The following is a 26,056-nucleotide window of genomic DNA, read 5'->3' as shown; positions in this document are numbered from 1 at the left end:
ACTTGAACCCGATCGAACATCTCTGGAGAGACCTGAAAACAGCTATGCAGCAACGCGCCCATCCAACCTGACAGAACCTGAGAGGATCTGCAGAGAAGAATGAGAAAAACTCCCCAAATACAGGTGTGTCAAGTTTGCAGCGTCATGCACAAGAAGACTCGGCTGTAATCGCTTGCTGCAACAAAGTACTGAGTAAAGGATCTGAATTCTTATGTAAATGTGATATTTCAGGTTAATAGGTTTTATACATTTGCAAAAATGTCGAAAAAACTGTTTTTGGTTTGGCATTATGTGGTATTGTGTGTAGATTGATGAGGAAAAACAACAATTTAATCAATTTTAGAATAAGGCTGTAACGTAACAAAATGTTTAAAAAGTCAAGAGGTCTGAATACTTTCCCGAATGCACTGTATAGGCCTAATGCATTTCACAGGCCAAGCATAATACTGAATCCGTTGAGCTGTCAGAACCACTGGGTATTTAGATGTACAGGGTAGGCCCCCGAAACAAGTCAAAACCATTTCCTGTGCAGCAAAAAAGCGTATTTGAATTGAGAATGTGTGTAATTAAGTTTTCCAGATCCTACATACACTATGTATCAAGCTCCGTGTAGCATTTAGAGGAATAAAACACAGTCAATATCTGCCCAAAACATTTGACACTGACTGAGAAACCACAAGAATCACAATATTCCCCTTTAAACATAAACCTTTCAACACAACCAACCTGTCTGAATCCTAACCAAGTAAACTTCAATCACTGTGTCTATCCTCTTACAGTATAATCACAAAGCTTTCTCTGTTTTCACCTGTTCTAATTAAATCCAAGTTCACTTTCCACTGAATGATGTTCTCATGCTTATTTAAAGAGGCGACATGGTCTATAAAGGGAGCAGAGTACAAGTGATTGACCTCATGATCTTCAGGTCACCTCACTAGCAGGTACGGAGGAGAAGATTCAGAGAAGTCAGCACGGTATAAAGAAAAATATTTTTTAAATGAAGAGGTCGGGTAGGGATACAGGTGAGCAGTTATCCAGTTGTGTAGATGCAGGTCGTCACATTGATTGTGATGATCAGCAGTTGATAGGATATGGATGAAGAGGTAAGTCCTTAAGAAGGTAAGAAATTATTTGTTTATGATGGGTTCCAAAAGGGTTCTTCGGCTGTCCTCATAGGAAAACCCTTTTTAGTTCCTAGTAGAACCCTTTCTACAGAGGGTTTTGGTTTTTGGTTTTAAATATACTTAAGTATCAAAAGTAAATGTAATTGATAAAATATACTTAAGTAGTAAAAGTAAAAGTATAAATAAATTCAAAGTCCTTATATTAAGCAAACCAAACGGCACCATTTTCTTGTTTTTTAAATTTATGGATAGCCAGGAGCACGCTCCAACAATCAGACATCATTTACAAATGAAGCATGTATTTAGTGAGTCCACCAGATAAGAGGCTGTAGCGATGACCAGGGATGGTCTTTTGATAATTGTGTGAATTAGACAATTTTACTGTCCTGCTAATCATTCAAAATAAAATGAGTATTTTTGGGTGTCACGGAAAATGTACCGAGTTAAAAGTACATCATTTTCCTTAGGAATGTATTAAAGTAAAAGTTGTCAAAAAATATAAATAGTAAAGTAAAGTACAGATACAAAAAAACTACTTAAGTAGTACTTTCAAGTATTTTTACTTAAGTACTTTACACCACTGAATATCATCTAAACCTTAGAGACCTCAAAAAATTGGTAAACCCTATTGGAATAAAGAGTTAAGTAATTTATGGTCTGTAATTAGAGTTGCAGAAAAGAGGTTCTTAAAATGTAAAGAACAATCAATGTATCTTTGACAATAAGCTAAGGTATTTTAGGAGGAGATTCAGAAGGGGTCCAACATTGCATCTCAAACAACTGCAAAGTAACAACTCTCAGCAATTTTGGAATTAAATCAATAAACTGGGCCCAAAAACAGTTCTGAAAATTCCCATGGAAATCACATTGGAAAATGGTGAACTTGAACATAAGAAAAATGGAATATTAGATAACTGGGAGAATGATTTTGTTAACCTATTTTTTGGCAACTATATACCATCTGTGTTGATGACTTTTAAATTATACTTGTAACTTAAAAAATGGGATGGAAATTGAGATGAATAGGGCTGGATACACCTCAAATTGCGAATTTGACTAAGGAGGAAGTTAGGAAGGCTGTTGAGAAAGCAGAAACAAGGAATATAATTAATAATAAACAGGAATAGAGGAGTTTCCAAATGAAGTTACTGCAGACTATATTCTGTCTTTTTCAAATGGTATCGTCCCTTCAACTGGGTACAGATCCATCATTAAACCAATCCCAGTCATCAAAGTATGATCCACAGGTCCCAGTAAATTACAGAGGCGTCTGAATTACTAGCACAGTCTACAAATTCTACTCGGGTATCTTAAACAACAGGTTGACTCAGTATTTGGAAATGTCAGGTTTTCTTGTAGATGAGAAGAACAGGTTTCATAAAAACAGAGCTTGTGTAGATCACATGTACACTGTATCCACTGTGATTAGAGACAGACTATGAGACTGTAAACCTACATATGTATGTTTTATTGATTTCCAAAATACCTTTATTGGGTAAATAGATATATTTTTGCTTTCAAATGTATAAATGCTGGAGTGGATGGTAAATGCTGGATGGTTTCCTATATAGAGCTCCAGTCTCCTGTAGACAGGTAAATGAGTTGAAGACTGGATAGTTTCCTATATAGAGCTCCAGTCTCCTGTAGACAGGTAAATGAGTTGAAGACTGGATGGTTTCCTATATAGAGCTCCAGTCTCCTGTAGACAGGTAAATGAGTTGAAGACTGGATGGTTTCCTATATAGAGCTCCAGTCTCCTGTAGACAGGTAAATGAGTTGAAGACTGGATGGTTTCCTATATAGAGCTCCAGTCTCCTGTGGACAGGTAAATGAGTTGAAGACTGGATGGTTTCCTATATAGAGCTCCAGTCTCCTGTAGACAGGTAAATGAGTTGAAGACTGGATGGTTTCCTATATAGAGCTCCAGTCTCCAGTAGACAGGTAAATGAGTTGAAGACTGGATGGTTTCCTATATAGAGCTCCAGTCTCCCGTAGACAGGTAAATGAGTTGAAGACTGGATGGTTTCCTATATAGAGCTCCAGTCTCCCGTAGACAGGTAAATGAGTTGAAGACTGGATGGTTTCCTATATAAAGCTCCAGTCTCCCGTAGACAGGTAAATGAGTTGAAGACTGGATAGTTTCCTATACAGAGCTCCAGTCTCCCGTAGACAGGTAAATGAGTTGAAGACTGGATGGTTTCCTATATAGAGCTCCAGTCTCCCGTAGACAGGTAAATGAGTTGAAGACTGGATGGTTTCCTATATAGAGCTCCAGTCTCCCGTAGACAGGTAAATGAGTTGAAGACTGGATGGTTTCCTATATAGAGCTCCAGTCTCCCGTAGACAGGTAAATGAGTTGAAGACGGGATGGTTTCCTATATAGAGCTCCAGTCTCCCGTAGACAGGTAAATGAGTTGAAGACTGGATGGTTTCCTATATAGAGCTCCAGTCTCCCGTAGACAGGTAAATGAGTTGAAGACTGGATGGTTTCCTATATAGAGCTCCAGTCTCCCGTAGACAGGTAAATGAGTTGAAGACTGGATGGTTTCCTATATAGAGCTCCAGTCTCCCGTAGACAGGTAAATGAGTTGAAGATTGGATGGTTTCCTATATAGAGCTCCAGTCTCCTGTGGACAGGTAAATGAGTTGAAGACTGGATGGTTTCCTATATAGAGCTCCAGTCTCCTGTAGACAGGTAAATGAGTTGAAGACTGGATGGTTTCCTATATAGAGCTCCAGTCTCCTGTAGACAGGTAAATGAGTTGAAGACGGGATGGTTTCCTATATAGAGCTCCAGTCTCCTGTAGACAGGTAAATGAGTTGAAGACTGGATGGTTTCCTATATAGAGCTCCAGTCTCCTGTAGACAGGTAAATGAGTTGAAGACTGGATGGTTTCCTATATAGAGCTCCAGTCTCCTGTAGACAGGTAAATGAGTTGAAGACTGGATAGTTTCCTATATAGAGCTCCAGTCTCCCGTAGACAGGTAAATGAGTTGAAGACTGGATGGTTTCCTATATAGAGCTCCAGTCTCCTGTAGACAGGTAAATGAGTTGAAGACGGGATGGTTTCCTATATAGAGCTCCAGTCTCCTGTAGACAGGTAAATGAGTTGAAGACTGGATGGTTTCCCACTCCGTTTGGAGTCAAACAGCGCAATGTGCTTTCTTTGTTTGCCCTTTTTCTAAATGCCTTGGCCCAGCAAATCAAGCATGCTAACCTAGGAGTTATATTAGATGACATGACTTTGCGGATACTATTGTACACAGATTATATTGTCCTCTTTGGAGAGAGTGAGTTTGATTTGCAGTGTATTTTGAGCACTGTCAAGCTCTGGTGTACCAGATGGAGATGAATTTTTAACCAAAATAAAACCCAGATAATCTACTTCAGAAAAAAGGTTAGAGTAAGAAGTATTCCTGACTTTTTTTTTGTGGCAATACCCCTAGGGTACACTTGCTCATATACAGTGCATTCGGAAAGAATTCAGACTTTTTCAAAATTTTGTTACGTTACAGCATTATTCTAAAATTGATTAATTTGTTTTTTCCCATCATCAATCTGCATACAATAGCTGATATTGACAAAGCAAAAACAGGTTTTCATAAACATTTTTATATACATTTGAAAAATATTCTAAAAACCAGTTTTCGCTTTGTCATTATGGGCTATTGTGTGTAGATTGATGAGGAAAATGTATTGTTTAATCCATTTTAGAAAAAGACTGTAATGTAACAAAATGTGGAAAAAGGGAACAGGTCTTCATACTTTCTGAGTGCATTGTAAATACCTTGGTTTCCTTTTTGATATATATATGACCTTTGAGGAGGGTATAAAGTCCATATCTAACTCTGAAAGTAGAGCGTTGGGGTCCATTATTAGTAAATTGAAAATGGCTTAAGACCTTGGTACATATTCACAGCGCTATAATTGATATGTGTCCTATATTGAACTATGCTGCTGGAATCTGGGGTTGTAAAAAAAGCCAAAACAGCAAATTATATTCAGAATAGAGCCATACAAGGTTTTTAGCAGTGCATAAGTTTGCCCCAAGCCTTGCCATTCAATGAGACATGGTTTGGGAGCCCATGAAATAAGTCAGAGGGGTGAAATGATTAGGTTATGGAACCGTGTTATTGATATGCCAGAGGACAGAATAACAAACATGGTTTTCAACTAGGATAAAACACAACTACCTTTGGAAAAGGAACTCAATTACATATTTAAGGAAGCTGATCTACAACACATACTGTATTTAGAAATAAGTTATGATGCAATATCAACATGATCAAACACAAATGAACCCTAAACTACAAAGACAAATGGTCAACTGACAGCTAGGATCCAGAACCTCATGTCACCTCTCACCTAACCAGAAACCAAAGGTCCTTGTGTGCCCAGTTGAGAACCGGGATACCTCCTCTGGAAATTGAAGTAGGTAGGTTCAATGCCATAAACAAACAGGGAGATTGAGAATGAACTGCACTTTTTATTTTACTGTCCATTATATGATGAATTAAGAGAAACCTTGTTTGAAAAAATGGTAACAACAAAAACAGCCATTTTCTGTAGTAGTGCTGAAGAAAACCTTGAATGACAATTAAGAGAAGTGTTCCTGGTTGCAAATTTGATCTCCAAATCTTGGAAGACGCGACAAGAGAAGTTCTATACTTAAAAGGTTTTTGTTTTGTTTTCTCAATTGTATGTCACTGCCGTATATACTGTGTACTGTATGTGAACATCAGTGGAGGCTGCTGAGGGGAGGATGGCTCACAATAATGGCTGGAACTGAGCGAATGGAATGGCATCAAACACATGGAAATAATGTGTTTGATACTATTCCACCTATTCAGCTCCAACCATTACCACAAGCTTCTCCTCCCCAATTAAGGTGACACCAACCTCCTGTGGTGAACATATATATACATTATTTATTTAGCTACAGCAAATGCAGTGTTTTATAAGTCCATGTGGGCTGGGCATCCTGAAGATGCACAACACTATAATAATAAAACAAATCAATCAGTCAATCATGTAGCTATTTTTAGATATGTTCTTCAGTTAACTGCTGAGACGAGACCTGACTATCTGCAGTCATTTGTGGATTGGGTATCATCAGACAGTTAATTATAGAGATATGAAGATTATTATGCCCGATCTCTTTCCCTCCTCTCCAATCCCCTTCCTTAATCTCCTTCCCCCCTGACCGCCTCCTGTCTAGATGATCCGGTATCTGGTAGCAGCAATAAGCCTAATGGAGTGGTTTGGCTCATGCACAGGTGCAGATATGTATACGAAAGGTTATGGAGTGTGCCACATTTGCACATGAACTTGATTACGAAATAATAAATAGTCTGAGGTTACTGTTTTCTTAAAACTTCTCAACCCTCAACAGGAGGTTGTGCTGTCCTTTTCATTTGTTTTAGCATTCATAGAATGCAGGATATCAAAGTACAATGTAGTACTACTTGAGATTGGATTTTTATCCAGGATTAGATCAAGTGTTACTTTGCCTGTAGCTTTGTGTAAGTGGTTAACCTGTCTTATCGTCTGTCGTCTATTTGAATCGTTTGTCCATGTGAATTAAACATGGGTCTGTGTGATTAAAACATGTTTTATTCAACTCCATTTAAAAGAGTAGGAGAAACGGCTTAAGAGATGTCCTGCATTTCCTGATTAAACAAGCAAACTGAAACCACAACAATGCACAGTATTTAACCTACACCGAACTCTAGTAAGTAGGCTACAGTAGATAATAGTTTGGATATCACAAGCTAAATACCTTGTTCTTGCAGGCAGGGGTCAGAGGTGAGGCTGGGTTGACCTGACTCCTTCTAAACAGCAGAGGTCTGCATGGATGGAGCTTTACAGAAGGTGTGACTGAAGTAGCTATGTACTATACATGATTTGTATTAGGCGTTATAAACTGGGTGGTTCGAGCCCTGAATGCTGATTGGCTGACAGCCGTGTTACATCAGACAGTATACCACAGGTATATTTTTTTACTGCTCTAATTACGTTGGTAACCAGTTCATAATATAAATAAGGCACGTTGTGGGTTTGTGTTGTATGTTATATGTGGCGTTGTACATAAGACCAACGCTTAGCCGTGGTATATTGGCCATATACCACACCCCCTCAGGCCTTATTGCTCATTTATAGAACTTTTCATCATAATGCATTATACAGCTTGGTCATAATACTCTATGAATGAGCTTATAATAAAGTGTTACGGAAAACACTAAATGGTGTTGATTAGCATGAAATGCTGTTTTCTTTGGTCAAAAAACATCTGAACTTATTTTTTTGTTTTACTTTATGGTTAATGGTTGTCAGATACTAAATATTTGCTACAACTAAATTCTCTAACCAGCTCTCTGAGGTGCAAAGTGGATCCATAGCACCAGCCATAAGATAATCATTGTTTGGACATTCATCTTAGAGCTGAACTTTTATTTTGACTATAGACTAGCTGCAGGTAAGCTCTCCATGCGTAGGACTAATATGAGTTCAATACACTTAGGCCTTGTATGTTCAGTCATGTCCTGCAGTTGTTCATGATAATGCATTGTGTGTGTCCAGGCACGTTAGGTGGTGGAGAGGGGTGTGTGTTGTGTTTGTGCTTGTAGGTGTGTGAGTGTACGTGTGCTTGAGTGTGCACGTAGGTAAAAGCGAGACGCCCCCGGCCTGTAAAGCGATCCTAACACTATGAATAATGGAAAACACAGCGCGGGGCAGAGAGGATAAGTTCTCTCGGCAAGGCTCCTTTTTCACAGGGCTTTCTCCTGTGGGTCACGTGAAGCCAGTAATTTTTCATGAGCAGAGCGTGTTGGCGGCCCTGCCCCAGGAGGAGCGCTCCTAGCCAGACAGAGCTCCCTGCGGCCCCAGCATCCTCCTCCCGCAAACCCACACACCAGCCAGTCCAGTCCAGTGTACCCAGGGGCCACTGCGCGGCCTGCCGCCACGGGTCAAATGAATTGTCTTACACCTCCAGAAACTCAAGGAAGCTCTTACGAAACTGAAGGCCAGGGAAGCGGATGAATAAAATATGCCCTCAAAAGAGAAAAAAACTGCAGGAACTGAGGAAACTGAAGAGGTGGATTGCGACGTGGAGGAAAAGGAGCCAAAACCGAAAGGGAAGATCAAGTCTGACGCCAACGGAGACACCAAGCCAGACGGAGCGAAGAAGAGGAAGAAACACAAGAGCCCAGAGGAGTCTGAGGAGGAACCAGAGAAAGAGAGGAAGAAAAAAGGGGAACGCCACGATAAGGTGAAAGAGAAAAAAGAAAATAAGAAAAAGAAAGCAGAAGATGATGCAGAGAAGGGGGAGGGGGATGAAGTGATTGAAAATGAGGAAGAGGGAGATGACGAGCAGAACAACAATGACACCATCAAAACCAAACCCAAGAAGAAGAAATCCGAAGAAGAGGACATGACTGAGGGAGAAGTTAAGGAGGAAAAGAAGAAGAAAAAGAAAAAGAAGTTGTCTTCCGAGGGAGACCAACAGGGAGAGGAGGAGATGGGGTCCAAAGGCAGGAAGTCCAAAGATGGAGGGAAAAAGAAGAAGAAAGCTCAGGATGAGGAGCCCCTCTTGGAAGATCAGGAGGGAGAAGAAGAAGACTCCAAGAAGAAAAAGAAGAAGAAGCCGAAGAAGGGATCAGCCGACAGCGATGAGGACAAGAAAGACAAGAAAGGGAAGAAAGGGAAGAAGCCCAAGGCCAAGCAGGTGGATTACGCTGAGATCTACTACAATGAGCTGATGACCTACCAAACGGACTCCTCTGATGGCTATGAGGAAGAGTACCACAAAAAGAAAGGTAGGACCATGGGACGTCTCCCAGCTAGGGCATGACAGTATCTCTACATAGTTCAGCTGTAAGTATGGGTTGTAAGGTACTCCAGTTCTAAGCAGTGCTGCATTCTGAAGTGGCACTGAGTTCTATTTCTACAGCCAAGCTGGACTCTACTGTGTTGTTGTAGAGCCTGTCTGGGGATCCCTCTGTGATTGTCCCTGGATGAAAGCTCAGTGTGTTCCACATGAATGAAGCCCCACAGAGACGGAGAGGCCGACAGCTGCTTGGAGTCAGGCTGGGGCCAGGGCCTAGGGCCAGGGTTGGGAGGAAAGGTTGGGGTAGAGCTGAGAGCAATGCTGGGGCCAGGAGCAAGGACTGAGACCAGACAAAAAAAACACACACACACACACACACACACACACACACACACACACACACACACACACACACACACACACACACACACACACACACACACACACACACACACACACACACACACACACACACACACACACACACGCACACGCACACACACACCACACACTCTCTCTCTCTCTCTCTCTCTCTCTAAGCTGGGCCTTACTGAAAGATCTATAGCAAGCCTTTTCCATAGCTCACTAAAGACCAATGGTAGGTTTCATCTTTACATTGCACTGCTAGTAAAAGCAGTTTACACAAAAGCAGATCTATATTTAGTCTGCTCTGTGACTGTGATGGAGATGCAGTTTGGGTTAGTGGTGTCTCATCATTTAAGGCCTAAGGAGGATAGGTGTCTGTCTTCTCAGTTACCTGGCTTTGATAAAGTGAGGCTTGGCTTAAGGCTTGGCCTGCTAACCTAGGCTCCAGAAGGAGAACTCTCTATCTTCTACACATATCAGCTCAGGTTCATCAGGTCATACCATTATCACATCTCTTTTTATCATCATTTATCAGGTTTCTCTCTGAGATCAGGTTTTATCATCTCTCTTTATCAGATCTCTCTCTGAGATCAGGTTTAATTATCTCTCTTTCTTTAGGTCTCTCTCTGAGATCAGGTTTAATCATCTCTCTTTATCAGGTCTCTCGCTGAGATCAGGTTTTATCATCTCTCTTTATCAGGTCTCTCGCTGAGATCAGGTTTGATCATCTCTCTTTATCAGGTCTCTCGCTGAGATCAGGTTTAATCATCTCTCTTTATCAGGTTTCTCTCTGAGATCAGGTTTAATCATCTCTCTTTATCAGGTTTCTCTCTGAGATCAGGTTTTATCATCTCTCTTTATCAGGTCTCTCTCTGAGATCAGGTTTAATCATCTCTCTTTATCAGGTCTCTCTCTGAGATCAGGTTTAATCATCTCTCTTTTTTAGGTCTCTCTCTGAGATCAGGTTTAATCATCTCTCTTTATCAGGTCTCTCTCTGAGATCAGGTTTAATCATCTCTCTTTATCAGGTCTCTCTCTGAGATCAGGTTTTATCATCTCTCTTTATCAGGTCTCTCGCTGAGATCAGGTTTTATCAAATCAAATCAAATGTATTTATAAAGCCCTTCTTACATCAGCTGATATCTCAAAGTGCTGTACAGAAACCCAGCCTAAAACCCAAAACAGCAAGCAATGCAGGCGTAGAAGCACGGTGGCTAGGAAAAACTCCCTAGAAAGGTCAGAACCTAGGAAGAAACCTAGAGAGGAACCTCTCTCTCTCTCTCTCTCTCTCTCTCTCTCTCTCTCTCTCTCTCTCTCTCTCTCTCTGGTAATGTTTTCTCAGGTGTCTTTATAATTAACTGCTCCTAATTTTCACTGTTAGGGTTGAGGCCATCAGTGCAATGCTGGGGTCATCTGAATGTTTCCAGAGGAATACCACACGAGGTTCCATTTTGTATAATTTATGAGGCTGTACAATCAATGTTTACCCAATGTCATACAGTATTTACCAGGGACTTCTACTTACAGGCCCTAGTATTTACCCTGTACATACACTATTATCCATGATCTGCATGTTACCTAATGCCATTGACTGGCCAGGGGGTTTTACCCAAACCCCTTGGTTACATTACTCTATAGCCCAAACTCTATCTTATTACTACCATGTGCAAAAAGGTGCTATCTAGAATCTTAAAGGGTTCTTTGGCTGTTTCCATAGAAGAACCCTTTGAAGAACGCTATTTGGTTCCATGTGGAACCATTTCCACAGAGGGTTCTACCTGGAACCCAGAAGGGTTTCACCTGGAACTAAAAAGGGTTCTACCTGGAGACAAAAAGGGTTCTCGAAGGCAGAAAGCCAAAGCTTTTTTCTAAGTGTACTTTACCTTCAGTTCTCAGTGGTATAGAAAACGCCTAATGAAGCCTAATGAAGCCTAATGAAGCCTGATGAAGGAAGAAGACATAATATAACAAAGGAAATAATTTGGGAACCTATAACAATCCAGGTTCATATTGTTTGTATAAAAAGAGGAATGAAATGTAATCATACCAGACTCAAGAAATTACAGAAAGCCCTTCCACTGACTCACAGCTTTAGCAGCAAAACAAGCACATCTACACATGCTTTAGTCACAGACATAAACACAGAGAGACGGGCGTGGCAGGTTCCAAACAAACACAGCCACATGATACTGAGAGAGAGAGAGAGAGAGAGAGAGAGAGAGAGAGAGAGAGAGAGAGAGAGAGAGAGAGAGAGAGAGAGAGAGAGAGAGAGAGAGAGAGAGAGAGAGAGAGGAGAGATGAGAGAGAGAGAGAGAGAGAGAGAGAGAGAGAGAGAGAGAGAGAGAGAGAGGAGAAGAGAGAGAGAGGAGAGGAGAAGAGAGAGAGAGAGAGAGAGAGAGAGAGAGAGAGAGAGAGAGAGAAAAATCCAGCTCTGAAATGTGAGAGAGAAGGCCTTAGTAGGCTTGCAGCCAGGCATGGATTCTCCCACGGCAGATTAGCTGCAGTGAGTTCCCTGGCAGCCCTCTATGGAAGGAAACATAATGCTACTAATTGCGCCATCGTAAAAGGCTATCAACATGTTTTCAGGTGACACACTGCCAGTTCTTATGATCTTACTTTTATCCTATTTGTTTATGAAGCTGTGGTAAACTTATGGAGAAATAGATTGGACAGGGTTCAGGCCCAATGTTCAGCTGACATGTCATACCCACAAGCAGAAGGACAATATTTTCTATCTGCATTTCAGCAGGGCTTCTGAATAGATTGTTGTGTTGTGGGATCAACTAATGTTTCAAATTAACTAATGAAATTATGCCTCACCTCACCTCTCTATTCTCTCTCTCTCTCTCTCTCTCTCTCTCTCTCTCTCTCTCTCTCTCTCTCTCTCTCTCTCTCTCTCTCTCTCTCTCTCTCTCTCTCTCTCTCTCTCTCTCTCTCTCTCTCTCTCTCTCTCTCTCTCAGTGTATGAGGTGGTGACTGTCACAGGTGATGTGAGAGGGGCAGGCACAGACGCCAATGTGTTTGTCACTCTTTTTGGAGACTTTGGCATCACTCCCAAAGTGCACCTGGCCAGCAAGTGAGTTCAATGGTATTTTCTCCTAATGCGTATGTTAGCTCTGCGGTATTACTCAAAATAAATGCTGGAATACATCACTTACTATAATGAACTATGAAAGGACACGCTCCCAATCATGTTCCATATTATCTTATAAACGTAATCCTGAACTCAAAATGCTCTGTCAATATGGTTCAATCTTTAGTATTCATTTATTGAGCATTGAATTATATACATTGAATTATATACATTGAATTATACACATTGAATTATATACATTGTGAATCATTGACAAGGCATACGTTTTCATCCTAATTCATGAATGTACAAGTTGGTTGTTGTGAATGGGATGTACAAGTTGGTTATTGTGAATGGGATGTACAAGTTGGTTGTTGTGAATGGGATGTACAAGTTGGTTGTTGTGAATGGGATGTACAAGTTGGTTGTTGTGAATGGGATGTACAATGTGGTTGTTGTGAATGGGATGTACACGTTGGTTGTTGTGAATGGGATGTACAAGTTGGTTATTGTGAATGGGATGTACAAGTTGGTTGTTGTGAATGGGATGTACAATGTGGTTGTTGTGAATGGGATGTACAATGTGGTTGTTGTGAATGGGATGTACAAGTTGGTTGTTGTGAATGGGATGTACAAGTTGGTTGTTGTGAATGGGATGTACACATTGGTTGTTGTGAATGGGATGTACACGTTGGTTGTTGTGAATGGGATGCACAAGTTGGTTGTTGTGAATGGGATGTACAAGTTGGTTGTTGTGAATGGGATGTACAAGTTGGTTGTTGTGAATGGGATGTACACGTTGGTTGTTGTGAATGGGATGTACACGTTGGTTGTTGTGAATGGGATGCACAAGTTGGTTGTTGTGAATGGGATGTACAAGTTGGTTGTTGTGAATGGGATGTACAAGTTGGTTGTTGTGAATGGGATGCACAAGTTGGTTGTTGTGAATGGGATGTACAAGTTGGTTGTTGTGAATGGGATGTACAAGTTGGTTGTTGTGAATGGGATGTACACGTTGGTTGTTGTGAATGGGATGTACAATGTGGTTGTTGTGAATGGGATGTACAATGTGGTTGTTGTGAATGGGATGTACAATGTGGTTGTTGTGAATGGGATGTACACGTTGGTTGTTGTGAATGGGATGTACAATGTGGATTTTTACTATTTGTGCAAAAAAAATAACATTTTCTATGCCAACTGTTAATCTTTAACCTTTAACCTTTGCATTTCTCTCTGATTCTTCAGCACAGAAAAGAGGTATTTTTATCTGTCTACCTAAGGATGATTATTACAGTAGGATTACCTGTGTTGTGTTGCATTGTGGGTATGAGGCTGTATAAGAGTGCAGTCCTGTAACTTTAACCACATGAGCCTCACATGAGCTGACTTAGTGATGCTGCTCTGACCTCAACTATCAAATCAGTACATTTATCAAACCACAAAAAAAGCTACTGATCATTTTAAGAACTGGCCTTATCACGTTTGCCAGATGGTCATTGAAATGATGTGACTGGTGGATACGATCCATTATGAGAGGAAGCAAAGCTTGTAATGCGTTTGATAGAGGCCTGGCTAAAGTACGGGATGCACTCCGTACACATAATGGACAAACAGAGTATCTGGAGTAAGGAAGAACTACGTGACATGGCCGGTCTTCTTTTCATTTAGAGCAAATGAAAGAAGACCACGATGTCATTTCCAGACGACACACTAATCCGTGTTGTAATATGAGGACCCATAGTACAGGGACTGTTATCATGCAAGTCGCAGGCTGTCCTTATCATTACACACCCATGGATACGCAGATAGAGTTACACATATACAGCATCCTGTATCTAGGCCTCATCTATAGTACAGTTGACTACACCTTGTCACTCACACCTGGAAGTCCTGTCATTCTCCCCCATCACATTAGACACATTGACTCAATATGTCACAGAATATACAGATGTACATACGGAGATACTGTATATATACAAATGTATGTGCATATAGTATGTATGCAGTCTGCTGAGTATATTCATGTTTTCTAGGTCCATGTGTCAATGTGTAATTCATTACAAATAGCTGTGACATATAGCTTTATTGTTATTACTAACATTACAACTGAGGAGTACAGTTTCCCCTTACTCAGATATAGCCTATGTCCTGTATGTTCTACCTGTATTATGGAATGATCAATGAACATTTGCATCATGATACAGGTAAGTGGAAGCTCTGGTTTTCAACAGGTCTGCAAGATTGGAACAATCAAGGCAGAGCGAAATGCAACATTTTGGAATTCCGATGGAACTGTGCAGATATAACTGTTCAAGTGACATGAATTCCGATGGAACTGTGCAGATATAACTGTTCAAGTGACAAGAATTCCGATCGAACTGTGCAGATATAACTGTTCAAGTGACAAGAATTCCGATGGAACTGTGCAGATATAACTGTTCAAGTGACATGAATTCCAATGGAACTGTGCAGATATAACTGTTCAAGTGACAAGAATTCCGATGGAACTGTGCAGATATAACTGTTCAAGTGACATGAATTCCAAAGTTTGCATTGGGGTTGATTTGTTTTGTCAATGTCAGTTTGTATTTCTTTTGCAGGTACATTTTAGACACAGTGTTGGACAGTCATTTAGTCCTTTAACGCATTTTGCGCTTTATTTAGGGAGTGCAGCCCTGGCATTGTCACATAGAGTTGAATATTGACCATAATTGTGGGCAGGGAGCATAAAAGAGAAATGTGGGTCAATGACAATGCAAGGTCTTTTCTCTATTGTTGGAGGGTATCGTATCTGATTCACCACGGATGGAATAGAAGGACCTGCCGCAGAGACACTAGCTATCTGTCACTGTCAGAGGTAGAGGAGTGGGTAGACTCGTGCCAAAACCCCAGACTGTCTCTGGGCAGGTGTCCGATTCTACCACCCTGTGACAGAGACAATAGTAGGCTGGCCTATGCACATGACACTTTTGATCTGACGCTGAATAGGATTGTCTTTCAGGTAACACTTTATTTGATGGTTCATATGACATGAATATGACATAAGACCTTTCATGAGGTGTCATGTACATTCAAGACCACTCATGTCAAAGAAAGTGTTACAAATATTTTAGAGGGGGCAACAGAATACTGGGATTCTGCCACCCTTACCAGCCTGGCAGGAGATCCTCATTGTGCCTCACACTAAGTGGTCTAATCTGTCAACAGCTGCAATTGACCAGATCTATCTTTGTCCCTATTTATCTTGTAGGCTGTCTCTCTCTTTTGCTCATGCTATCTTTTTTCACATTACAGAAGCCGAACGGCATTTGAGAAAAATAAGACGGACGTGTTCCGGATTAAAACACACAATGTTGGGCCCTTGAAGAAGCTGAGGTACAGCATGGCATGTGGTGATGGCATCATGGTGGCTGAAACCACTGGTTTACCTTATAGTACACTACATTAACATCATACTGTCCTGTAGTCGCCAACTGAGTTTAGAATGTCTGTGGGGGATTTCCTCAGAATGATCACCGAGCGTTAAGCACCATCTGTTCACTGGGGGTTGTGATGATGATAGTGCTAGAGATGGGATCTGGGTCACATCCCAGTCTTAAAAAATGAGGAGACATAGATTGTCTAAGTGACTACAATGCCCTGCTGTTGGTAGTAGCCTAGAGCTATATCTTTAGAGGAATATTTTTTTTTCAAACATCTGAAAATCTGAAGTGAAAATACAAGCAGTTTTACATCTAGACCAGAGATTGGCAACTTTTATGGGGGTGGGGGCCACATAAAAAATGGAACTCATCATGAGGGGCCGCAGTGGCTTGTGGGTCTGCGTATCCACATCCACTCCCCCATTTTAGTTGCCCTCTCGCCGGTCCCCTCGCTAGTTGCCCATCCCTGCTCTAGACCATCTTCATTATCCATTTCAGTGTGTTCTGAAACTTTCCAGGGCTAATTGTCAATTAACTACTTAAATTAATAGGCCTACAATTTCTTATAACATAGGATATTTCATCTGTAAGATGCTACTTTGGGCAACATTTTATCTCTGCAAAACTGAACTTAACTATGCAAAAAAATGCCTACTCACAATGTCGTAGCAGGACTGGTCAGTGGTGTAGTGGTGCCTGGAGAAGTGAGTATATACTTCTCCAGGTATTTCCCAAACGGCCCGCATGGCGAAGGAAAGGCGCCTTGTGTGAAAAATTACGTTTTCCTAAAGTTTTAAATGTGTCTTCTATAGATTTGTCAGGTTTTCACTCTCAAAACTCTCAGAAGACCATTTTTGAAGTCTGGGAAAAATCTGATGTCGTTCTGCCAAGTAAGCCTACTTTTAATTGGGAAGGTTTTTTGGGAAAACATTCAGAAATGTTCTAAGAGCGCATGAGGACTGAAATGCACATGGCAAAGATTCAACCAAGATTTAGGACCAAACTTTTTAGATACCTGGTTTGCGTAACCATTGTTGCCTTAGATAGCATTTACTGGCAGATATCTACCCTACCAGCCAGCAATGTCGTTCTTCTGTGAGCTGCTCCATATTTCGCTGAAACTAGACTATGTCGGTGAGTATGTCAATATGTGTCACATACTTTGCGTTTGTGTATGCTACTTTGTGTATGATTATTCTCTATTATACTACATGCATACACTATACATACAAAATGTGGGCACCCCTTCAAATTAATTCAGCCACACCCATTGATGACAGGTGTATAAAATCAAGCACACAGCCAAGCAATCTCCATAGACAAACATTGGCAGTAGAATGGCCTTACTGAAGACCTTCAATGTGGCACCGTCATAGGATGCAACCTTTCCAACAAGTCACTTCGTCAAATTTCCCTGCTAGAGCTGCCCCGGTCAACTGGAAGTGCTGTTATAATGAAGTGGAAACATCTAGAAGCAACAACGGCTCAGCTGCGAAGTGGTAGGCCACACAAGCTCACAGAACAGGACTGTCAAGTGCTGAAGCGCGTAGTGTGTAAAAATCGTCTGTCCTCGGTTGCAAAACTACAGGGTTCCAAACGGACTATGGAAGCAAGGTCAGCACAAGAACTGTTCATCGGGAACTTCATGACATGGATTTCCATGACCAAGCAGCACCACACAAGCCTAAGTTCACCATGTGCAATGCCAAGCGTCGGCTGAAGTGCTGTAAAGCTTACCGCCATTGGACTCTGGAGCTGTGGAGACACGTTCTCTGGCATGATGAATCACGCTTCGCCATCTGGTAGTCCGAAAGACAAATCTGGGTTTTGCGGATGCTAGGAGAACGCTACCTGCCCGAATGCATAGTGCCAACTGTAAAGTTTGGTGGAAAAGCAATAACGGTCTGGGGCTTTTTTCATGGTTCGGGCTAGGACCCTTAGTTCCAGAGAAGGGTAATCTTAACACTACAGAATACAATGACATTCTCGACGATTCTGTGTTTCCAACTTTGTGGCAACAGTTTGGGAAAGGCCCTTTCCAGTTTCAGCATGACAATGCCCCCGTGCACAAAGTGATGTCCATACAGAAATGGTTTGTCAAGATCGGTGTGGAAGAACTTGACGGCTAGCACGGAGCCCTGAGCTCAACTCCATTGAACACCTTTGGGATCAATTGGAACGCCGACTGTGAGCCAGGCTTAATCGCCCAACATCACTGCCTGACCTCACAAATGCTCTTGTGGCTGACTGGAAGCAAGTCCCCACAGTAATTTTATAATATCTAGTGGAAAGCCTTCCCATAAGAGTGGAGGCTGTTATAGCAGCAAAGGGGGGATGAACTCCATATTAATGCCCATAATTTTGGAATGAGATGTTCGACAAGCAGGTGTCCAGTGTAATTGATACAGTGTAAGCCTACACCTCCACTCAGGGCAGGACTACCACATTTGGGGGTCCCCGCATTTGGGGAGAGGGGGTCAGCTAACTTCCGGCATTTCAACACATTTTGCAACGGTGCAAAGAAAAACATTTGCAGTTTTATAATGCTATCCTACACATTTTGTCATTAGGCTAAGAGAAAAATGATGCTGTTTTAAATCAAATTCTAAACTTTTGCCATGGGGCAGGGATTTTTTGGGTTGTTTTATAGATCATCTCACGTTGATCTACAGTTGAAGTCAGAAGTTTACATACACTTAATAACTTGTTTTTCAACCACTCCACATATTTCTTGTTAACAAACTATAGTTGTGGCAAGTCGGTTAGGACACCTACTTTGTTCATGACACAAGTAATTTTTCCAACAATTGTTTACAAACAGATTATTTCACTTATAATTCACTGTATCACAATTCCAGTGGGTCAGAAGTTTACATACAAGTTGACTGTGCCTTTAAACAGCTTGGAAAATTCCCGAAAATTATGTCATGGCTTTAAAAGCTTCTGATAGGCTAATTGACATCATTTGAGTCAATTGGAGGTGTACCTGTGGATGTATTTCGAGGCCTACCTTCAAACTCAGCGCCTCTTTGCTTGACATCATGGGAAAACCTAAAGAAATCAGCCAAGACCTTAGAAAAAAGATTGTAGACCTTCACAAGTCTGGTTCATCCTTGGGAGCAATTTCCAAATGCCTGAAGGTACCCCATTCATCTGTACAAACAATAGTACGCAAGTATAAACACCATGGGACCACGCAGCCATCATACCGCTCAGGAAGGTGACGCGTTCTGTCTCCTAGAGATGAACATACTTTGGTGCGAAAAGTGCAAATCAATCTCAGAACAACAGGAAAGGTCCTTGTGAAGATGCTGGAGGAAACAGGTACAAAAGTATCTATATCCACAGTAAAACGAGTCCTATATTGACATAACCTGAAAGGCTGCTCAGCAAGGAAGAAGCCACTGCTCCAAAACCGTCATAAAACACCAGACTACAGTTTGCAACTGCACATGGGGACAAAGTTCATACTTTTTGGAGAAATGTCCTCTGGTCTGATGAAACAAAAATAGAACTGTTTGGCCATAATGACCATCATTATGACCATCGTGGGAGGAAAAAGGAGGGGGCTTGCAAGCCGAAGAACACCATCCCAACCGTGAAGCACGGGGGTGGCAGCATCATGTTGTGGGGGTGCTTTGCTGCAGGAGGGACAGGTGCACTTCACAAAATAGATGGCATCATGAGGGAGGAAAATTATGTGGATATATTGAAGCAACATCTCAAGACATCAGTCAGGAAGTTAAAGCTTGGTCGCAAATGGGTCTTCCAAATGGACAATGACCCCAAGCATACTTCCAAAGTTGTGGCAAAATGTCTTAAGGACAACAAAGTCAAGTTATTGGAGTGGTCATCACAAAGCCCTGACCTCAATCCCATAGAACATTTGTGGGCAGAACTGAAAAAGCGTGTGCAAAGAAGCCTACAAACCTGACTCAGTTACACCAGCTCTGTCAGGAGGAATGGGCCAAAATCCACCCAATTTATTGTGGGAAGCTTATGGAAGTCTACCCGAAACGTTTGACCCAAGTTAAGCAATTTAAAGGCAATGCTACCAAATACTAATTGAGTGTATGTAAACTTCTGACCCAGTGGGAATGTGATGAAAGAAATGAAAGCTGAAATAAATAATTCTCTCTACTATTATTCTGACATTTCACATTCTTAAAATAAAGTGGTGAATCCTAACTGACATAAGACTTTATGCTAGGATTAAATGTCAGGAATTGTGAAAAACTGAGTTTAAATGTATTTGGCTAAGGTGTATATAAACTTCCGACTTCAAATGTATAAGCTATTTTCCTGATATTCTACACATTTTACTATCATATGCAATCAGCCGCCTACCACTGCACTACGTTGATACTAATCCCTTGGGATTAAGAAGTGAGTATAAGCAATGCCCACTGAAAAAAAATTGTGTATAGGTATACCTGCATAGCCTCCACTACACAACAGCGTGTTCTTTCATGATATGACCTCTGTGAGAAACAAGTGTCGGAGTGCCCCGTATTTTCCCGGAGATTTCTTTGCCACCACAAAAATCGGAATATGGAAAATAAATTAAAAGGTCATTCAGGTCTAGGCTAGTAGGGTATCATTCCCGAATTCAGCTACAATATTAAGTGAGTGAGTGTTATTGTTATTTTTTTTAAAGTTCAGTGCAGTTCTTCTCTGTAAAAATAAAGTGTTTTAAAACTAGCCTCCCAATAAGCTGCCAACATTATGAAGGTGTTGAAAAGGTATGCAAATGTGTCTCCCTGCATATGCTCCGAAAAAAAAACATTAGGACTATCATCCCAACAATTTTATGGAGTGCTTCCCCAGTACTTTTCAAATGGTGGCAGCTTAGTTGCAAACATGGAAGCTCGTAGTTGCAATATTATATTATCAATTGTTTTTGTTTAACAGTGTTGTGTATCCTATAGAATGAGTTAGAGTATCAGAAGGCTAATTGTTGGGTGTCCAATACTCCTCTAAGAAAACCAATGGTCCAACCCCCATATCTTTTTCATAATCCGTTCATAAGTGATTGGAGTTTTTACACTTGTAGGATGGCCAAAATGACCAAATATGCCAAAAACTGGTTGAATCAAAATTTCCACATCATTTTGACAAAATAGATCAATGTGATGACGTTCAATCAACTCAATGTGGAAAACTGACTGGATTTGCAAAAAGTCATCAATTTAAGGGAATTTCATATTTATTCATACAACTTTTAACCTAAATCCAATGTCATAATGGAGAAATGTTTTGTTGATTTCATGTTGAATTCACATTATTTGACAACTCAACCATACGTAAATCAAAACTAGATGTTGAACTGGCGTCTATGCACAGGGTGACTAAATATGGAAAAATGCACAGCATCTTGTCATCTAGGAAGGATGCTGTGCTAGAATTAACTAACGTTACTTGACAGGCTCACTTTGAACTCGTCATCTTTCTTCTCGAATCCGCAGGACAAAAAACAACATAGAGGTAAGATATACATTTTGAGACATGACATGTAGTACTATTTTCTTATTTTAGTATGCGCTTTTCATTGTAATGCAAAATTCCTTTAATTTCTTTGAAGATTTAGAAAAACCAAAAAACAAGTGTATCTCTTTGAAATGTAAACAGAGCACTGAGTGTACTGCAAGCTTTTTATTTTCAAAGCCTTTTACATTTAATTCAGCTCATGTCATGTTAATTTATCTTTTTGAGACTCGCGGAAACAACTTTGTAGATGACCACCAAAACATGTAAAATCCTCTAAGTTGCTGTGAGAAAGCTGCACTGTTCTGTTGATGCTTGTTATTGGATGTATTAGGTTACGAAATCACTTTTTGGATATACTGTTAATTAAATGTTAGAGAAATATATTTCTTGAACAATTCAGAACATGAATAATCATATGTGTCTTGGTAAAATGTATTTTATAACATAAGGAAGTTAAATTTCATCACCAAAGGGCGTTTTCACCCACTATGGTCAGAGTGGGTGGAAATTTGACTAATTTTCAAATGAGGAGTTGTTTCCTCCAGTACCTGACTGTCATTGTGTCCCCAGGATTGAACATGACAACACAGGTGGCTTGAACGCCAGCTGGTTCCTGGACCGGGTCGTGGTGACCGACATGAACCGTCCACACCTGCGGTTCTACTTCGCCTGCAACAACTGGCTGAGCCGTGAGGAGGGGGATGGCCTATATGTCAGAGACCTGCTGGGCAGCCTCAACCCCATGGATGTCCCCAAACGTAGGTTACTCTGGAGTGCATACCTTTACACACAGTATGCTATACAGGTTAAATCCACATAGAAGATGTGTAGGCTACACTGCACAAGGCTGTACTCTACAGTTCATACTGTCCACTGCATACCTATTGCGCTGAATACACTCTACAGTGCATGCAGTATATGACATAAAGGAAAACCTAGAACATTGCCATATAATTTAGGAGCAGCATTGCATATGCTGTATCTTGTGGTATGTGGCCAATATACCACGGCTAAGGGCTGTTCTTATGAATAACACAACGCAAAGTGCATGGACACAGCCCGTAGCCATGTACCGTCTGATATACCATGGCTGTCAGCCAATCAGCATTCAGGGCTCGAACCACCCAGTTTATAATTGTAGTTCTAAACTGGGTGGTTCGAGCCCTGAATGCTGATTGGCTGACAGTTGTGGTATATCAGACCATACCACGGGTATGACAAAACAGTTATTTTTACTGCTCAAATGACGTTGGTAAACCGTTTATAATAGCAATAAGGCACCTTGGGGGTTTGTGACATATGGCCAATATACCACGGCTATGAGTTGTATCCAGGCACTCTGCGTTGTGTCCTGCTTAAGAACAGCCCTTAGCCATGGTATATTGGCTATATCCCATACCCCTCGTGCCTTATTGCTTAATTAACCCACACTTCATGTTCTTAAGCATAAGCCAAAGTTACGTAAGTTACTCTGCCTACTGTTACTTGTGTGTAAGGTGCCTCATGGAGCCTAATCGGCTGGTAAGCATTGTAGTCCTCTTGTTACCATGTGACCTTCACCTTACAACTCCTTATTAGACAGAGACAGAGAGAGAGTAGGATGCAGGGTGCATGTCTCTTGGGGACAAATGTCACCATGGTAGGGGACACAGATCATGCCTCTGCTCGTGCATACTTTCCAAGTGTATTCAAGGAGACCTGTTATTCCAAACCAGACAGCTGGCATGGGAACACCCTTACTGTACGCTTGCACGCGCACACACACACATCCCCGCACGCCCGCACTCACGCAGTGCGCAAGTGCGCACACACACAGTATATGAATATTTAACCTGGAAACTGGCTCATTGAGGATTAGTGGAATTATGGGCTGTCTGTCTGTGGTCTGTTGTGAGAAAGAAGGAGGAGACAAACAGAATCACGAGGCATGAGACTAGACATGTGGACAGAGAGAAGTTACAGGTTACAGTTAAAACTGAGAGGTTACGGTTAGAACTGAGAGGTTACGGTTGGAACTGAGAGGTTACGGTTGGAACTGGGAAGTTACGGTTAGAACTGAGAGGTTACGGTTGGAACTGAGAGGTTACGGTTGGAACTGAGAGGTTACGGTTGGAACTGAGAGGTTACGGTTGGAACTGGGAGGTTATGGTTAGAACTGAGAGGTTACGGTTGGAACTGAGAGGTTACGGTTGGAACTGAGAGGTTACGGTTGGAACTGAGAGGTTACAGTTGGAACTGAGAGGTTACGGTTGGAACTGAGAGGTTACGGTTGGAACTGAGAGGTTACGGTTGGAACTGAGAGGTTACGGTTGGAACTGAGAGGTTACGGTTGGAACTGAGAGGTTACGGTTGGAACTGAGAAGTTACGGTTGGAACTGAGAAGTTACGAGGTTACGGTTAGAACTGAGAGGTTACAGTCAAATGTACAGTTTCAGTGACAATGGTCGCGTAACTTGAAAGGTACCATGATGGCAGTGTCTATGTGAAATATCATGACATAACCGGTTCACTGTCAGATATTCATGAGAACACATACAAACAGTACAATATCACTGAGTTCATAAATATGCTATGCTGTTTGATATTTGGTCATTTTACAGTGAATAAGTACATAGTGAGTGTGTTCACTTCTGCCGAGAAGGGCAGCGGGACTGATGCTGACGTCTTCCTGAATATCTTTGGAGAGCATGGCGATACAGGTGAGATTTAGACTCTTCATGTAGCATAACTGGTCAAACTGAAGATATAGCTCTTTCCTGAGTTATTAGCAGTGAGAATACCAGCTCTGTCATTAGCGCTTTGATTTAATTCTATATCACAATACGGTTTCTTTCTATATAATTAAAGGGGAGAGACGGCTGGACAGTGACAAAGATAATTTTGAGCGAGGCACGGAGGACAAGTTTACTATTGAAACACCAAACCTGGGAAGGCTAAAGAAAATCACCATTGGCCATAACAACAGGGGCTCATCAGCTGGATGGTGTCTGGATAAGGTACACACACATACACACACACATACACATACACATACACATACGCACGCACGCACGCACGCACGCACGCACGCACGCACGCACGCACGCACACACACACACACACACACACACACACACACACACACACACACACACACAACATATTATCTATCTCCAGGTGGTCATTGATGACATGGGGAACAAGGAGGTGTATGAGTTTCCAGTGAATCGCTGGTTCGCCATGGACGAAGAAGATGGAAAGATACAGAGAGATGTGTTGGTGGGAGCAACACAGCCCATGGGTGAGCCCACCCATAGAATTACATATATCATTATGAATAAATTATAGGATTTCTATGAGCCCACCATCATAACGACAGCACATTGAGTTCCAATATTGTATTCTGTATCAGATACATGAATCAGATAGTGTGTTTAGGGCCAGTTCACTTTAGTGACCTGATTTTTTTATGGTCAGGTCACATGGTCTTAGTTATGATGGCTAGAATAATAGAATCCATTGAATGACCTATAACCTAACCATTCTGTGTTACTGGATCGCCAAAGCGGTGGTGTACAATGTCCAGGTGATGACGGGCAACGTGAGAGGTGGTGGCACCAACTCTAAGATCCACATCATCATGCACGGCACCAAGGGCCTGAAGAACAGTGGCAAGGTGTTCCTGGAGGGTGGAGCATTCGAGCGGGGGCTCATCGATATCTTCAACGTGGAGATTGCTGCGCTGCTCAGCCCACTCAGCAGGGTCACTATCGGACATGACAACGGAGCTGTTGGGGCCGGCTGGTACTGCGAAAAGGTTCCGTCTCATCTGTGTTGTTGATGTTGATGTTGAGGTTGAGGTTGAGGTTGAGGTTGAGGTTGTTGTTGAGGTTGTTGATGTTGAGGTTGTTGTTGATGTTGTTGAGGTTGTTGTTGTTGTTGAGGTTGAAGTTGTTGTTGATGTTGTTGTTATTGATGTTGTTGAGTTTGTGGTTGATGTTGTTGATGTTGTTGTTGATGTTGTTGATGTTCTTGTTGTTGATGTTGTTGTTGTTGATGTTGTTATTGTTGAAGTTGTTGTTGATGGTGTTGTTATTGGTGTTGTTGTTGATGTTGTTGTTGTCATTGTTGTTGATGTTGTTGTTGATGGTGTTATTGTTGTTGATGTTGTTGTTGAGGTTGTTGTTGTTGTTGTTGTCTTCTTTTCATGTTGCAGTATTGCACATTTCATCATCTACATGTACCTCTTATCTACTGGTGTGTGTTTCTATGTTCTAACGTCTTTCTCTCTCTCTGTGTCTCCGCCCAGGTGACAGTGTACTGCCCATTCACAGGGATTGAGCAGACGTTTCCCTGTTGCAAGTGGCTGGATGAGGACGAGGGGGACGGACTGATTGAGAGGGAGCTGTACGAGATGGTGTCCCTCAGGCAGAAGAAACTTAAGAGTGGGCGACCTATCCATTCTACATACACGTCTACTGTAACACACAGGCCTACAGTTGGTTAAACAGATGTAGGATCTTAATTTGAGCCAGTTTGCTACAGCAGGAAAATAATCCTGCAGCAACAGGAAATGTGAATTATTATGTGGAATATAATTCATGGACATTTTTGTAGGGGTTGATAAAACATTTTGTGTGGAAAAATCAAGTCTGAAATTTCAAAGTGGAAATTACAAACTTCAGAAGCCTTTTTAAACCTCAAATACACTACAAAATTGTACATTTCCTGCAAGATCTTCTGCAACAGGGTGATCAAACGAAGACCCTACATATGTGG

The 26,056-nt window shown here is 41.4% G+C and overlaps 1 protein-coding gene across 1 annotated transcript in view; it reads left to right on the top strand.

The window, feature by feature from the left end:
* Positions 1 to 8,269: 8,269 nt before the first annotated feature.
* Positions 8,270 to 26,056, top strand: part of loxhd1a (lipoxygenase homology PLAT domains 1a) — a 48,944-nt gene continuing 31,157 nt past the window's right edge. The window contains exons 1-10 of the mRNA XM_055873840.1: positions 8,270 to 8,939; positions 12,278 to 12,392; positions 13,635 to 13,646; positions 15,684 to 15,764; positions 21,869 to 22,056; positions 23,899 to 23,997; positions 24,146 to 24,294; positions 24,455 to 24,578; positions 24,844 to 25,094; positions 25,587 to 25,722. Of these exons, the coding sequence (XP_055729815.1) occupies positions 8,555 to 8,939; positions 12,278 to 12,392; positions 13,635 to 13,646; positions 15,684 to 15,764; positions 21,869 to 22,056; positions 23,899 to 23,997; positions 24,146 to 24,294; positions 24,455 to 24,578; positions 24,844 to 25,094; positions 25,587 to 25,722 (1,540 nt within the window). The 5' untranslated portion in view covers positions 8,270 to 8,554. The remainder of the gene's footprint in view (positions 8,940 to 12,277; positions 12,393 to 13,634; positions 13,647 to 15,683; positions 15,765 to 21,868; positions 22,057 to 23,898; positions 23,998 to 24,145; positions 24,295 to 24,454; positions 24,579 to 24,843; positions 25,095 to 25,586; positions 25,723 to 26,056) is intronic.

Source organism: Salvelinus fontinalis, chromosome 21, assembly GCF_029448725.1.
Source record: "Salvelinus fontinalis isolate EN_2023a chromosome 21, ASM2944872v1, whole genome shotgun sequence".
NCBI classification, from domain to species: domain Eukaryota; kingdom Metazoa; phylum Chordata; class Actinopteri; order Salmoniformes; family Salmonidae; genus Salvelinus; species Salvelinus fontinalis.
Note: the sequence above shows the minus strand (reverse complement) of the source record. Positions and strands in the feature narration are given on the sequence as shown.